This window comes from Gigantopelta aegis, chromosome 1, assembly GCF_016097555.1.
Source record: "Gigantopelta aegis isolate Gae_Host chromosome 1, Gae_host_genome, whole genome shotgun sequence".
NCBI lineage: Eukaryota > Metazoa > Mollusca > Gastropoda > Neomphalida > Peltospiridae > Gigantopelta > Gigantopelta aegis.
In genome coordinates, this window is record NC_054699.1 from 41208080 (window position 1) to 41226091 (window position 18012).

The 18012-nt window shown below is 36.5% G+C and overlaps 1 protein-coding gene across 3 annotated transcripts in view; it reads right to left on the minus strand.

The window, feature by feature from the left end:
- Positions 1–18012, minus strand: part of LOC121375056 (synaptonemal complex central element protein 1-like) — a 29837-nt gene that overhangs the window by 4938 nt on the left and 6887 nt on the right. For 2 of the 3 annotated variants that reach the window (XR_005958274.1, XM_041502278.1), the window contains exons 2-8: positions 16352–16426; positions 14810–14857; positions 12329–12383; positions 4504–4593; positions 2764–2827; positions 1677–1743; positions 284–395 (exon numbers count right to left, since the gene is read on the minus strand). Coding sequence is in view for 2 of the 3 variants with exons in the window: in XM_041502278.1 (XP_041358212.1) it covers positions 284–395; positions 1677–1743; positions 2764–2827; positions 4504–4593; positions 12329–12383; positions 14810–14857; positions 16352–16426 (511 nt within the window). In the remaining variant the exon portion in view is untranslated. The remainder of the gene's footprint in view (positions 1–283; positions 396–1676; positions 1744–2763; positions 2828–4503; positions 4594–12328; positions 12384–14809; positions 14858–16351; positions 16427–18012) is intronic. The other variant, XM_041502290.1, reaches the window with a different exon arrangement.

Genomic DNA, 18012 nt, shown 5'->3' on the forward strand with positions numbered 1-18012 from the left:
CATTCTGTTCCCCATTACTGGTGTATCAAAAGTCATGGTATGTGCTGTCCTGTCTGTAAAAAAAAGTGCATATAAAAGATCCCTAGCTGTTAATGGAAATGGGTACCAATAAACATTAGGTTGATCAGTCTTATAGTGATTATTACCAGACCAATTATCAGACAGACAGCCAGACAGACAGACAGACAGACAGAAGGATGGAGATGAAACCTGTACTCCCCTCCGGTTGGACCAGTAGAGGACTTATGAACGTTAGGATGATCAGTTTTGTAGTGAGTATTACCAGACTAATCTCCGCGTCTCGTCCGAGATTCCGTCGTCATCAATGCTGATGTGAGACTTTATTCGACACAGGTCCTTCGTCAGCTGCTCAATTAGCTGGTGATTCTCACACGCTGAAAACAAACACACACAAATCTGTAACCATCACACATATATCAATTTCCATTGAAGCGATTCCAACCCGAGCCTTTCTGCAAAAGAATCCAGGCTTGAAGTCACACACAGATCGAGGAAGAGGGTGCTGGAAGAAGTGGGTGGGGGAGGAAGGGTGTATACATGCACTCACACATACTAATTTCAGGGATGTGAGAGGGGATGGAATAAAAAAGCTTACTGCGGCCAGGGTCCAGGGTCCGCTCAGGGACCCCTGAAGAAAAACTGTTTGCAACCCCTGGAACTGCCAAAAATTGCATTCAATGCTACCAAATCTAAACTGGTTATAACTTGTAATATAAAGCACACATCATAAACTTGAAACCTTGAAAACATGCAAATGAGTACTGAATGCTGGACATTATGTTTTGGGGTTTTTTTTAGACGAAATGGAAAAGCGCATTTACGCGTTTCCGCGTAGCTCTCACATTCCTGTAATTTAGAAATGCCACCAAAAATCGAGTTTTTAGCAAATGAATACAATTAATTTATTTGCTCTTAGCGAGAGTCATGTAATATACATGTTTATCATATAATATCTTACATTTTCAGTGCAATCAAAGTATGTGATATTTTTAAGATCACATACTTTAAGAAGTTGATAACTTTGCAAAATAGATATAAATTAATCGAGGTCACAGCACTAGGTCTATTGACATTTAAGCAAACGTACTTGTGTGACACTCCATAATTGATGTATGCATTCATAGTCATCAAATAAAAACATTTCAATGGCAATTTGACACTGAAAGCTGTTCAGTGTTAAGCCCTAGTTTTTTTTCATGTAAGGACATCCAAAATGACGTCATTCGAGTTTGACGTCAATTCCATTCAAAAATACACCGCACCACATATTTTTACGTCATTTTAATATCTAGTAATGGCGGACTGGAATTAAAGTTGCGTGTACAGTTTACAAAAACATGTTGTTCCAAGATTGAGATTATATGATAAAGAGATTAATTACCCTCATGTATTTCGGCTCACCAGAGGCTCGCATAATACAATTTTTATTCCTAATATATGATACGGACCACACCGAAAAACACTGGTAATAATCTCTCTGTATCTTAGACTGGTCTTTCTGGGGATGACTGCTATACATATTACCTTACTGTACTTTTAAATATCAGGTGCTCAGAATAGTGCAATCTTAAGCTTATATATATTAAATCAACTTTCAAAAGTAATTAAATAAAGTTCTGATATTAATTTTTTTACTGAATTACAATTTAACTTACATTTCCCTTCGAGGTCAGTTATTTCATTTTCTGATGAAACGATTTCTTTCTCCACATTCTCGTTTTCCTAAAAAAAACCCCAATATTTACAAACTTCAGATGTTTTTCAAGTTAGTAGGAGTAAGGCTGCAAATATTGAAGTACTATTACAATTTATTATATAGTTGAACTAGATATATTCTAAAATATGTATTAAACAAACATGAATACACATTTAAACTCTACTTAATATTTTTCAATTCTATTTACAAATTAATTTACTTAAGAACTTTTATGCTATGGCTACACATGTTCATATATACTTGTCATGACCAACAATTATATATGAAAATGTGCAGCCATAGATGCAGTTTCTTTTATCCAGACAAACTGCAACAGAATAAAGGTTCTTCATTAGCTCTATACATGTAGCTCTTCCCAGCAGGGAACGTGGTTTTCTAACTATATATATACAACCTATTTATTCCTGAATCAACTGTTTTTTAAATTGCACACAAACATAGCGCTTTTTTGTTATTTCTAAAACATTTCTGTTTTTCCTTCTCCTTTTAAACGAAACTGAACTTATTTACAGAAAACAATGAGGCTGGGAAGGACTATAAATTGACAATAGGGATTTTTCGCCAGGGTCCCCAGTGGCGAATCCAGAAAACCCATTTGGGGGGGGGGGGGGGGGGGGGAATGCCAATGGAATTTTGGGGGAGGTTTGGTTGTGATTGAAACAAAATTTAAAATTAATATATAATAAAATTATAACTCACAAAATTTAGGGGGTGTCCGGGCTCCTGGGGACCACCCACTCCCCCTTAGATCCGTCTCTGGTCCCATGTCTGATAGGTTTGGGAAATTAGCATAAGTAAAACATACATGGATATGGGATATTTTGTCATGCCAGTGAATGCTACAGTACACCAGTGTTAAATTAATTTATTACCACAGACATACATGTAATTAAATGAATATATATTGCCAATTTTAGTGCAGAAATCGGGCAGGAATTTTTACTGACACTTTCTTTTGGTAAGGGCCCCAATGTTCGGATCTACAGAAGTGTAAAATGAAAAGTTAACCGTAATGTTTTATTTACATAGAATAGACGGGAGGTTTTCATTTGTGATGCAAGACCGACCAGTTCCTCTTCAAAATGATCTCTAGAAAAACAAAATAAAACAAAAACACAATGCAACATTCTTAATTTACAGTTATAACATAGAAATCCTGGTTTAATTATGATGATACTATTCCTGGAATCACAACGAAGTAGTTTTGCCTATTATAAAGAACAACACAATACAGTAAATAATAAATGACATACATGTATTATGATTGTTATTCCAATTATGATAACCATACATGTAGTTTGACACCCACTAGCCGATGTGTTTTTCGTGCTGGGGTGTCGTTAAACATTCATTCATTCATTCATTCATTCAATTATGATAATTGAATGTACAGTGAAACCTTTCTAAACCGGACCCTGAACATACCGAAATCCTATCAAAACCAGCCAAATTTCATGGTCCCAATGTTTTTCTTATTTAAACCATGTATCAAAATGCAGATAGTGTGTGTCTTTAATCAACATGCAGATAGTGTGTGTCTTAATTAATCAACATGCAGATACTCACGGGTCTTAATCGACATGCAGATACTCACGTGTCTTAATCAACATGCAGATACTCACGTATCTTAATCAACATGCAGATACTCACGGGTCTCTTAATCAACATGCAGATACTCACGGGTCTCTTAATCAACATGCATATACTCACGTGTCTTTAATCAACATGCAGATACTCACGGGTCTTAATCAACATGTATATACTCACGTGTCTTAATCAACATGCAGATACTCACGGGTCTCTTAATCAACATGCATATACTCATGTGTCTTAATCAACATGCATATACTCACGTGTCTTAATCAACATGCAGATACTCACATGTCTTAATCAACATGCAGATACTCACGTGTCTTAATCAACATGCAGATACTCACGTGTCTTAATCAACATGCAGATACTCACGGGTCTCTTAATCAACATGCATATACTCACGTGTCTTTAATCAACATGCAGATACTCACGGGTCTTAATCAACATGCATATACTCACGGGTCTTAATCAACATGCAGATACTCACGTGTCTCTTAATCAACATGCAGATACTCACGGGTCTCTTAATCAACATGCAGATACTCACATGTCTTTAATCAACATGCAGATAGTCACGGGTCTCTTAATCAACATGCAGATACTCACATGTCTTAATCAACATGCAGATACTCACGTATCTCTTAATCAACATGCAGATACTCACAGGTCGCTTTATCAACATGCAGATACTCACGTGTCTTCATCAACATGCAGATACTCACGTGTCTCTTAATCAACATGCAGATACTCACACATCTTAATCAACATGCAGATACTCACGGGTCTTAACATGCAGATACTCACGTGTGTCTTAATCAGCATGCAGATACTCACGTGTCTTAATCAACATGCAGATACTCACGTGTCTTCATCAACATGCAGATACTCACGTGTCTTCATCAACATGCAGATACTCACGTGTCTCTTAATCAACATGCAGATACTCACACATCTTAATCAACATGCAGATACTCACGCGTCTTAATCAACATGCAGATACTCACGCATCTTAATCAACATGCAGATACTCACGCGTCTTAATCAACATGCAGATACTCACGCGTCTTAATCAACATGCAGATACTCACGCGTCTTAATCAACATGCAGATACTCACGTGTCTTAATCAACATGTAGATACTCACGCGTCTTAATCAACATGCAGATACTCACGTGTCTTCTTGCTGTTCGACTTTCTCAAACTCAATCTTAGTGTTGAGGTCCAGGATCTTCTCTCTCTTCACTTGATTGGCTTCCTCCAGACTAAAACCACACAAAGAAACAGGTCAAAATGTTTCATGAAAACAGTGAGATCATATCAGAGCACCGGCCTCGATCGGTGGTGTCGTCGTTAAGCCATCAGACATAAGGATGGGAGGTACTGGGTTCGCAGCCCGGTACCGGCTCCCACCCAGAGCCAGAGCAAGTTTTAACAAGTCTAAATGTTTCACGAAAACGGTAAGAGAGCACCGACCATGAGGTGTCGTTGTTAAGCCATCGGACATAACTTAAGGCTGGTAGGTACTGGCTTCCACCCAAAGCGAGTTTCACAAAAACAGTAAGGAGACTACCAGTCTCAGTGGTGCAGTGGTTAAGCCATCAGAAATAAGGCTGGTAGGTACTAGGTTCATAGCCCGGTACTGGCTCCCACCCAGTCTCTAGAGCGTGTTTTAACGACTGCATGGGTAGGTGTAAGACCACTATACCGACATCTCTATCACTTACAGCTAACCCACTGTCCTACACAGACAGCTCAGATAGCTGAGGTGTGTGCCCAGACAGTATGCTTGAACCTTTTAAGCACGAAAATAAGTTGAAATGAATGAGTGAGTCAGAGCTAATCCAGGGTGTTCACCATCATTCAAAATAGAAAGATGTTTGAGAAAAGATAAACCTACTGAATGTAGTGATCAAGGTGTATAATTGTAAGAATAAAAGTATATTCAGGCGTATCATAAAATATTGTTTGTTTCCGGTTACCCGACCGACCCTAATTTGAACCTGCCGACCATAAAACTTTTTTTGTATATCCAAAAATGTTTGTTTTTTAATATAACAACGATTTCCACAAAAACATTCCAAAACTATCTCAAGTACTAATTTGGAGTCATGTAGGGGATAACCCTACTGTGTTTTCCGATTTGTGGATGTATATCGGTGGATTTACTGTCGCAAATTTAGTTTTATTGGCGACCCGTTAGCCACGAAATGTTTTCTTCTAACAATTGATTGATGGAGTTACTTCCCTTCAAATTGAAGTTCGGTAACTTTCGTGAGACATCGGGCGAAGTCACAAAATTGTTTTCACGAATATTATATGCGATCTTTTCCGATTTACTCTACATCTAGCGTAGCGAGGTGTTCCGATTAATAATAATAATAATAATAATTATATTTAATGATTTACTCCAGCGACAAACTGGCCTTGTAGAAATTTAGTGACCTTCTGATAAACAAGGGGAGGGAATGTTTACCGATACTGATGGAGTTTACTGCCAAATCAAATGTTTAAATGTGTCAGTAAGATCTTGATGCGTATCGTTATTTTTTGTAAGTGGTTACTGGGAACTTCGCGGGTTTCCTCTAAAAACAGTGTCAGAATGACCATGTGTTTGACGTCCAATAGCCGATGATATTAAAGATAAAAATCAATGTGCTCTAGTGGCGTCGTTAAATAAAACAAACTTTACTTTTCAACATTCGTTTGAGCATCCTGAGCATTTGTACTACATTTCTATTCATTGGACCAATTGATTGCTTCAAACCAAGTGTGTACTTTAATACTGGATGCATACAGAATAAAACTAACATTGCAAATTATAAAATTGGTAACTCTACTGTGACCAGTTGCAGTGCACTGGTTGGAATGAGAGAAAAAAAAACAATCAGTTGAATGGATCCACCGAGGTGGTTCAATACTGCGATGCAAGCACCTCAGGACAGCACTCAACCGAATGAGCTAAATCCCGTCCCCCATTCCAGTCAGTGCCCCATGACTGGTATATCAAAGGCCTTGGTAGGTACTGTCCTGTCTGTGGGAAAGTACATACTAAATATCCCCTGCTGCTATTATAGTGCTAACAGAATAATGTAACCCATTCCTCAGAAGACTACATATCCAGGAATTTATGCAGAATGGGGTCCAAACCATGGCTAGCAGTTTCTATGGGGTGGGGGGGTGGGGGGGTGGGGGGGTCGAGTAATGCTCACCCAAAAAATACATTACGAAAATAGAAATTCACTTGTGCAGCAGACGAGGGATTTCAACCCCCGAAACTCATATCCTTTGCACATGCACCTATAGTGTCAGAATTGCCACATGTTAGCCATCCAACAACCTATATTAGTCCAGCAGATATGTGACAAAATTGTGCCTTTTATGATAAAAGCATGCAACTTTGCATGATGCTAGCACATACCCTAGAGACAAAAATTAGATATACGGACATTGCAGATTTGTCCTCTGGGAGCGATGGCGGCTATTTTTCAAAATGGCCACCATGACTAACGCAAGATCCAATGCGAGTGTCTGAAATTACCATATTTTGTGTCCTTTTTAGAATTACACTGATTTATACCTATGTCTATTGTACATGATGTAGAGGTGATATTTTATACAAATTCAGGGACAGTTCCAGAATATAAGCTAAACAACGTTATTTTTGTTTTCCTCATACACACGTGTGCAGTCATTCATGGTCAGTGTGTCCACCAAACTGGTAGAGAGCAGTGCACTTAAGTACAGCCACCAGTAGTAGGGGTGTATAGTAGGTGGTTACAAGTGCCTATTAACAATGCTGACTGGCCTTGGTGGCGTCGTGGTTAGGCCATCGGTCTACAGGCTGGTAGGTACTGGGCTCGAATCTCAGTCGAGGCATGGGATTTTTAATCCAGATACTGACTCCAAACCCTGAGTGACTGCTCTGCAAGGCTCAATGGGTAGGTGTAAACCACTTGCACCGACCAGTGATCCATAACTGGTTCAACAAAGGCTATCCTGCCTGTGGGAAGTGCAAATAAAAGATCCCTTGCTGCTAATTGGAAAGAGTAGCCCATGTAGTGGCGACAGTGGGTTTCCACTCAAGATCTGTGTGGTCCTTGACCATATGTCTGACGCCATATAACCGTAAATAAAATGTGTTGAGTGCGTCGTTAAATAAAACATTTCTTTCTTTCTTAACAGAAACTACAGAACTACGTAACTACAGAACACTCCCCGAAGAGGTCACACTAGACCAACAGCTAAAAGCTGATGAGGAATGGCAGCCTTGAAACACTCAGAGTGCGCTCCACATCCTTTTCTACAACCATATCTAATGAGTTCTCTACATGCATTGGTAGCCCTAGGCAAGGTTGTCCAAATTGGTTACCAGCTGCTTGTGTTACCTTGATGCTATCCTTATTAATTTGGTGGTGGGAGTTCTGGTGCACAAACTAGCATCGGACCCCAACAGCGTGATGGCTGTTACATTGTCCTTTTCACATACTGTAGAAGGGTTGCCTTTGTAGGAGGTATTTGATCGAGTACTCTTTTTGGGAGGGTCGAAAAGCACAGGTGGCGCTTGGTGTTGTTGTTAAGGCACCAACAACTAGTGTGACTTCATTTGCTACTTTCCAGATGGCCCAACTTCCATACTTGCCCTTACTATCGAATGAAGACAGTAAAGCCATGAAACATGGGCAATGAAAGGCACCTGTCTGAATCCAAAACATGAGATATCTCATGGACAGCCATGTATCGAAAATGTCCAGTACCAAAAGCCACCCAGAGTTCAAAGATACTGAACAGTTGCTATGGCGCCAAGATGCCAGTGTGTTCTTCAATGACAGCATCAGCTACATGAAGCAATATTCGTGTGTCTGCCTCCTCTTGGGTACATCGGGCTATGCTGGTGACATCTCTTGGCTGTTTGCATAGGACATTTTGAAGATGTGTGCCAGGGCTAGAGCTGGGTGTGCAGGACGTTTCACCAAATTATGTATAAAACTTCAAACATAGTAGAAACTGAGATATTTTCAAAAATAATATCAATTATTACATAAGAATAATTTCGACATATTAAAATAAAATCAGCCATGTGTCCAAATGACCTGACACTGTTTCCAACAGAACTGATTTCTTGGTAAGGTAGGAAAACAGTTCAGTCTTAGTAATCCATGCCAAGTTCCAGGAATTTTACTCAATGGCTCCATGTGCCTTTTCCTCTCGTTCTTCAAGTGCTTGACTTCAAACTAGTTAGGTTGTAAACATCCCAGATGACATCATTCCTTATAGCCTGTTGTAGTTGTGATACCAGATACGTGAGGAAGATCTGACTTGCATATTCAGAGAAATTCCTGGTTTCAACATGTTATTTACAGCTTCACCATCAAGGATGCCTACCTCAACAGTCTGATGTAATAAGCTCCTCTAGGCAGTACACAAGGGGTCAGACTCAGTTTCCCTATATGTGGCAGTGATGATGGCCAGGCTTGATTCTCATGCTAAAACAACTCATCCAAGTTGCCAACCTTTACCTGACAAGTAACGTCAAGTCTGGGAACCTGAGCAGACATTTGCTGTTGTACTTTGGATTTATTTCGAACTGGAGGATGTTTGAAGAGCGGCAGAAATTCTCGATTGGTTCTTGGATGGACTTTGTCTTTAAAATATGCTGTTCTTTCACAAATATTCCATACTGATCGTCTCCTAACGTCTCAAATCCGCACATGGTATAAACAATAGCATGGTCTGCATTGTATCGGCCGTCTAGTTTCTGGAGATTATCACTACTTTCACAAAATGGATCCCTTCTATGGTATTTGTCAGTGACTTGACATCTCAAAGAAATGATTTCTGTGTTTGTTTGGTCTGTTCATGATGTACCGAATTTGCTGCCTTCTTCTGAGTCATCTCCATGGATGACTCAAACTATTAGTCGAGTTATCTCTGGTCCACATACCATCCAGCACCTAAGAGCTGTTGGTTTTTCTGTCAGGCTTATAGCTCCACCATCACCTTTCACAGCAGCGTTATGTTGGGTCTAATCAATGGTAATAGCAGGGAAAAGTCTTCTTGACCATCAACCTGCCTTCTAAAATTCGGAATATAAAAGAAGATGACATTCTTTAAGTGTTACCAAATCTCTCAAATGGACTGGAATCCATCTGGCATAATTTGTGTGATGTAAGGCAAAGAAGAATTGGACAATGTTGGTCAATGTATCAATGTATAAAAGAAACTTTGTCACATGGATTGCTCGGACAAAGATCAACACTTTCACTTCCAGCTGAAGAACCATGAACCAAACTAAAACTGGGAACTTGCTTTAGCTCTGATACTTCACCACTCAGACATCAGATGCTTGTCTTCTACAAGTCTGTGGCTGCACCATGTATGTGCCTTTTGTAGGAGTATGTGCAGGCTACAAGCTGTGATTTGGTGAGCTTTATGAGTGTGTGTTACATTTGTAGTTTTTAAGAAAGAATCTGCTATAACTGCAGAGGCAGCTCCAACCTGTACAAGGGCATCTGTCCAACCACTGCCATCAAATAGATCCCTTACCATTTTAAGGGCTGTCATATCAATATGAAGAGCACCAAAGAACACAATAAAATTGTCTTCATCGTGACTTGCTGGCCGGGACCACGAATTCGTTTATCAGTGGCATACAAAGGTTGATCCAGGGTAATTATTGCCACCTAATCAGGATTTAAGATGTATGCATGGACAAATTGTAAGAAAAGTTAGGGTTTTTGTTTAATGACAACACTAGAGGGCATTGATAGGCTATTGGATGTAGAACATTTGGTAATTCTGTTAACCTTCTGACTACTGCAGGCGAGATATCTCGCCCGACGTCACATCAGTCGACATACTGTACACTGTATACAGTGCATTCTCCAATTCATATTTCCCGCCGTTTTGCACACGACACTCACCGGAAACGGAAATATAATAAAAGAAAAATGATTTTTTTTCAAAATGGTCGCTTTTGTTTTGATTTTTTCAATTGAAAATACCGTGACATTTTGTGGCGGCACATCGCGGTCATTTTCAGGGATCGATAGCCGACTGTAACAGCTAATTTGATAATAAATTTGATCGTTTTACCAACAACGAAAATTACCAAATACTGCAATATGAATCGTAGTTCGGGTTTAAAAAAAAATTCTGGTCAGAAAACCACTGTTATCGGGAATAATGGATATAAATAATGGACAGCTGGCCACAAATGCCCGTAGGTAAATGCAACTTTTTCGATTTTTTGCCTAATTTTAATCACCATTAGCCGATCTAAAAATAACAAAAATTACAAAATACTTACCAATTCATATATGAACTTTATTTCATGTATTTATAAAACATTTAAGTGAATATATGTGAGTACAAATTATAAACTTGTACCCACTCAACGTAGTTTTTGTTAAAAATTAATCCAGTAGTCTAAAGGTTAAATAGTCATTGAGAGGACACCTGTTACATTTTTCAGTTAGTAGCAAATGATCTTTTTAATATACAAGTCATGGCGCACTGGCTGGAACGAGAAATAGACCAATGGACTCACCGACAGGTATTCATTCGGAAACATTGTAAGAAGGTGCAAAATTATGACACAGTCATGACTCTTTTTTATTAGTACTGTACGTTCTGTACTACTTATAAAACAACAAATCATATATATTGTGAATGAAAGCAATTAAAAAATAATAATTTGTTATCTATTTGAGTTCGGTGATACTATAAATTCATAATTAAAATTCAGAAATTATTAATTAAGGAACAAATAATATAGTAAATGGGGAGAAACGCTACCCTTTCCCATAGACAATTCTCTCTCATTCAGCATATGTTCTGGGGTGTTTAACAAACTACACCTCTATATGTGGAATGGACATACCTATAAATCAGTTTAATATGAACCTTGTAAATACTTGCACTATAATTATATAAGCTATTTATTGGCAAAGAACATATAGACACCATAGTTTCTTAATTATTATAATTCCGTTTGGCTCATACTTTAGATTTGTCCTTGGAATTTGCCTCTATCAGCACCGCTACATGATGTGAAAAGGTATATCTATAAATCAACGTAATTAATTGTGTAAAGAACAAAAAGTAAGCTAAATTCAAACCCCGGCATCAAGTTGTGTTGTGACCATGGTGGCCATTTTGAAAAATGGCCACCATGGCAACTATAGGGGAAATCTGCAATGTCCCTATATCTAGAAATAACTATTTTGGTATGTTCTTACTTCATGCCAAGTTTCATGCTTTTATCATCAAAGGCACAATTCTTCTATAATTTTCACCAATCCGCTGCACTATATGAAATCGATGTGCTCTAAGTGGTGTCAGTAACCTTTTAGACTAATGGATTAATTTTTGACAAAAACTACATTATAATGTTTACTCACATATATTCACTTAAATTTTTTTAAATACATAAAATGAAGTTCATATTTGAATCGGTAAGTATTATTTTCGTGTATTAATAAATTTTTATATTTTAGATCAGTTATTGTGGATTAAAATTAGCCAAAAAATGTGTGCAAAACGGCAGGAAATATGAATTGGGGAATGGTAGACCAAACACTTTTGGGGAATTTTCACCATTTTCGGGGCACTTGTTTTTCATTAAAAATACACAAAAATTTATTGAAATAAACATTAATGTAATTTATGTGCTTGCTTTAATAAAGGAATGGCAAAAGATATAAAAGGCATATTTTATTTATTAATAATACCTTTTTGGGTTTTTATAAAGGCAGTTTTAGAATTAATTAGTGAAGAAGGCTTGTTTAATCTCAGGGCAGCATGGTGCTGATTAAGGCAAGATCGTGCTAAACTAATGAGGCATGGTTCTGCACCATGCTAAAACAAGCCAGGGAAAACACTAGGAATGCACTGTATATAGTGTACAGTATATCGACTGGCGTGACGTCAGGCGAGATCTCTCGCCTGCAGTAGTCAGAAGGTTAAACAAAAGAAAACAAAGTGAAACTTTCCTCTTACCATAAAGCCTGGCTCTGTGTCTTGGAAGCCTTCATTTCGGCCACTTTGAGAGTTTCTGAAAATAAACTCTGTACTAAAAACAGACTCCATCAGACATGGTCATGTGGGATAGAAAAAGTACACCTGAGGTGGTGGAAATTTCGACCCGGGACGAGGCTTGCCGATTCTCAGTGTCGAAATTTCCACCACCTTGTTTGTGCTCAATTAGACTAGTATTACTTAGCACCATATTTTTTAAAACCTAAGGACTAGTGGAGACCTATCTTGTCACACCATAGATGGAGAGCTATACACTTATAATATAGACATGAATGGGAAAATAGACAATACACCCTTATTAACCAGTGTTTTATCGCAGAAGGAGCTCAATTTGAAAGTATAAAAGTCACTTGAATACAATTATACACTCAATTGTGATGAAATAAGCCAATAAAAATGCAGATAATCGCCTTTTTTTTCAAAAAAGGAGATCTGTCAAAACAAAAGGAGGAAATAAAGGAGATCTAGCAGAATCATGAAATAAAAAGGAGATTCTTTGAAATAAAGGAGACGTGGACACACTGCTACCAAACCCAAAAATTTTTCGTATCTCCGAAATTTAAAGGAAATACCTTTGTGAAAAGTGTTTAAATTATCATGAAAGATAAACTTGATAAGTAACCAGAAATTATAAAGAAATATAAAAAATTTCATCTCAATATCTTCAGACAAAAGTCCAGAAAACAAATTTTAAAATTTACGTTCAAGGGCCATAACTCCCTCAAATATGGGTAATTTGCAATTAAAGTTAAACTTTATCTGTAACAGTATATTATAAAGTTATACACAAAATTTCAGCTCAGTATCTCACAACCTTCTGATAAAAAAGTACCGAAAACTAATTTTCACAACTCCTAAGTTCAAGGGCCATAAATCCGTCAAAACTGGGTAATTTACAATGAAAGTCAAGCTCATTCTGTAACAGTATGCATTATAAAGCTATACACAAAATTTCAGCTCAATATCTCAAGGTCTTCTGAAAAAAAGGTCCGGAGAACACATTTTGACATCTCCTAAGTTCAAGGGCCATAACTCTGTCAAAAATGGGTAAATTGCCATGAAAGTCAAACTTGATCTGTAACATACTGTGAAAACATTAGTTTTGTGCTTGAGCAAGTCAAATTTTTACATAACTCTTTTTTCATTTGTGCATTAAATTTAAGACATCATTTACAGTCGTGACAAATTAAAATGGCTTACTTGAATTTGTTTGTGTATAACCCCAACAGTGGTTTACCGACCGTTTATGCAAATTCTTAATTTTTGGAGGCCTGTTAATCTTTTCTTTTTCTTTTTAAAGGGACACACCCTAGTTACGTTTATTTGTTAACCATTACGGCGTTGTTTTTCGCTATTAAACCCCATTTTTCACAAATAAAATTGCACTTTACTTACATTTTATTATTTAGAATACACATTTCCATTCACCTGAAGTGCTTTTTGGTAATCCTGATGTTTGTAAAACCACGAAATGCATTTTTTCACAAAACATGTTGTCGAGAAAAAACCGTTAAGCAAGTGAGGTCCAATCTATTTTTAATGTCACAGACGTTGGTATATCATGTGACCGTTATCATTTTGGTTCGGTTTGTTTTCTCATGCACGGTTCGCGCAATCAACATCCGATTTGTTGTTGTTCATTTGTGAGATTTTTCTTCACAGTTCGTGAACATTTTTAGTAACAATAAAGTTCAGACAAGTAATACAATCTCCATAAAAAACGTTACAAACCCTTAAAACCAATAATTTTGCTAAGTCTTACGATATCTGGAGAGGGGATACAACCAGGACAGAACAGTTGGAACATGTCCAGGAGAGGTGAAACGAACGCACCCCAAGTCTGTGAAATTTGTCGTGACGTAGGCATTGTTGTGCTTCTACCAGTGACATCAGAATACTAACTTTCAAAATTGTTTCAAGCAATTGGGACATGGGGATTCCCATGGTATTTATTGATATAAAACCTGCTTTTTCACTCCATTTGATAAAAACGTGATCTAAGTGTGTTACAGGTTTGTAGATTAACCAAATTATAATTTATTTTCGCTGGATGGAACTAGGGTGTGCGGCTTTAAAGCCAGTTAGCATTTGGTCTTATTCAGTCATACAAGCTAGAAAGATATAGTGCTGTATTTAAGTTCATATTTGGCATTTTTAATCAAACATATGAAGAGTTCAGGCGCAAAACGCGATATAAACCATTTTCTTTCTAGTTTTTAGTTAAAGCCATTATTGTATGTCAGTAAGGGCTAAACGTAGGCCCGTTGATTTGCCGCAAAACGTGATTGATCCTTATGAAATTGTATTGGGTAAATCCTGTTTTTTTCTCATCAAAACGCGATATACGCCAATTAAAAAAAGTCATTTTTACTGAAAATGAAAAATGGATATATCGGGTTTTGTGCCTAAACTCTTCATATATAAGTTGATTTCACTATTTACCTGACATTTTGATGTGTATATCATTCACTTGTACAAGTTTCACATTTGCTGAAATTAAATAAATACATTTTAAAATGACGACTTTTATTAAACTCACATACATTAAGGAATTCTCATTTTAACTTCGAGACAATGAAATCAGACCTGTCAACCTTTAGTCAAGGGAAAGCAGGAGGTGTGTGTTGAAAAAGCAGGAGATTTTGTCAAAAAAACAGGCGATTTTTTAACTTCACATAATTTAACCCAAAATCGCAAGGTTGTTGTAAACATTATTACAATAAGTTACATAAACACTACATAATGTCATATATACTTGTTAACCTTAGATCTTGGCTTTAAAAAAAAAAAAAATTAATTTAAAAAGTTTAAAGTTTAAATATTGTTATGATTTAATAAAAAAAAAAAATTTAAATCTCTTTTATCCAGAAATGTTAAGAACATAACAAGAAATTTAAAAAATGAATTGGTACATTTACAGCATTACACTTACAGGTTATGTTACATCATCATTTGTGGATAGTGTACCCAAATTGAAATACCCAAGACAAATTTATATAAATCTTATAAATTAATATTCAGTTTTTACTATAATGAGGAACAGTGGCATGGTACTTATTTAAAATCATTATAATGATGGAATAAACATTGTATTTCCATTAATCATAAGTAAAACCTGATTATGGACATTGTGTGAAATACACTGGAATTATACCCATTTCTGTGGATAACTTTATATCAAACACAACATTTATTAATTGTAAAACAAACAACCTATTGAAGTATACCCTTGTTACCAACTGCACAAACATACAAAATTAACTGACACAAGTATGTTTATATAGCTAATTGGTCTTTTCTTTGTCTTGCTGTGACATGTGATTTTAACAGTGTTATTGCTGTCAACTCTGGGCCAGAGTCTGGCACTTCAGATCTGTCATAGCTACTTCCTTTGTGTTATTTTGGCAAAAGGGATCGATTTTTTTTTTTATGCCTACAAAAATGTCATTTAACAGGAGAAATTGTCTCCTGCACAGGTTGTTAGGAGATTTGATCAAATACCAAGAGACTCCTGCTGAATCCAGGAGGGTTGACAGGTCTGAATGAAATAAGAAATAAGACTGAAACAAAAGTTGCAAAGGTTGACATTAAAATTGAACATAGAAATTAGGTACAGACTAAGACAGACTATTGTAGTCAAACGTGACTGCATTCCATCATATGGCTTTTACAAATAAACATTAAACACGATCTTGAACTACTATATATACTTTTAAATCAGAGATGTTTTTAAAAGATTATTTACAGGTCTGTAGACTCTATATATACAAACATCCCCTGTAATATGTTGCTATTTTGATATTTGGGCCTGTTTCATTTTAGTCAGGTTCGCTAAAATCATTAAAGGGCCTATTTTTAAAAAAGCACTGGTCCAGTTAGTAAAAATGCTAATCTCGTACCCTGTAATTGTAGTTTAAAATTGGTTGGTGTCATGACAGAGACATTGCTATCCTTTCCTGAAAAAAACAACAAAAACAAACAAACCTGTCTCTACTCTTTTTTCCAGCTGACCTTTTTTGGTTCTTAGTTCATTCAATTTGTAGTCCAAACAATTCTTCTCTAAAAAAATATTTAAAAAGTGAAAATTTGAGTAATCTATTGAACAGGGTTTTATCACCTATGTTTTTAGACTCCGATAATGGGCACCATTCCCCACCATTCTCGAGAGGCCATTTTGGAGGAAAAAAATTCAAATGTGAATGTAAATCTCATTCACTTGACAAACCTTCCCTCTCCCTTTGTAATGAACAGTAGATACATTTATTTGAATAAACACAAGTACTTTTTGAATTCTAACTTAGCTTACCCAGTAATAACATGTTTTTTAGATGAACCTGAAAAGTCCCAATATTTGGTAAAACGACGCTAAAATTCCCAATGTCAAAGCCATGGGTGTCAAGTCAAACTTTAGAAAAAAACACCCTGCTATTTATATATTATGCAAAAATCAAATCCAGGAAACCCATTTCCATTTTGTTTAACCTAGTCATGACTACAATAATTTAATCACCCACACTTTGCCCAAACACAGAACATGAAAAAAACATTACAATGACATAAGATTCCACGTGCTACTTGCTAGATTATAACCATATCACGTGAACTACACTGAGATCTCCTAGGACAATTATAAACAAAAGCAATTTTTTTACTTGCTGCCATTTTGCCTTTTTATGGAATATTCTTCAAGAGAGGTAGACCAATATTACATAATCTAAAAAAAAACAGATTAATTACATCACATATTTCAAAGGCTTCCACCCCTCTTGAAAAATATTCCATAAAAAACAAAACGACAGACAGTGAAAATTGCATGTGTTTTGTACTAGGAGATCTTAGCAAAGTTGATATCTAGGTGATATGGTTGAGAAACTCTAATGGTAATTAAAGGTAGGAGTAAATTATCGTAGCTGTGAACATTCACCAGAATTCAACAGACCCTACACATCATTTAATTTTACATTTAATACCTATTCAATATCTATTTTTATTACATACACACAAAAACAAACCCGAACCCCAGCATATTTCATCTATTTTTTTTATAGTAGATCATCATAACAGTAGTCTAAATCAATCAGTTTTTCACTACAGCAGATCATTTGAACACCACTATGTAGCATGATAATTGTACTTCAAAACAGATGTGTAATTACTGTGAATCATTAAGGCAGATGACTGGAACACCACTATATAACATGATAATTGTACTTCAAAACAGATGTGTAATTACTGTGAATCATTACAGCAGATGATTGGAACACCACTATATAACATGATAATTGTACTTCAAAACAGATGTGTAATTACTGTGAATCATTACAGTGATCGGAACACCACTTGTAGCAAAACAGATGTGTAATTACTGTGAATCATTACAGCAGATGATTGGAACACCACTATGTAACATGATAATTGTACTTCAAAACAGATGTGTAATTACTGTGAATCATTACAGCAGATGATCGGAACACCACTCTGTGACATGATAACTGTATTTCAAAACAGATGTGTAATTACTGTGAATCATTACAGCAGATGATCGGAACACCACTATATAACATGATAACTGTACTTCAAAACAGATGTGTAATTACTGTGAATCATTACAGCAGATGATCGGAACACCACTCTGTGACATGATA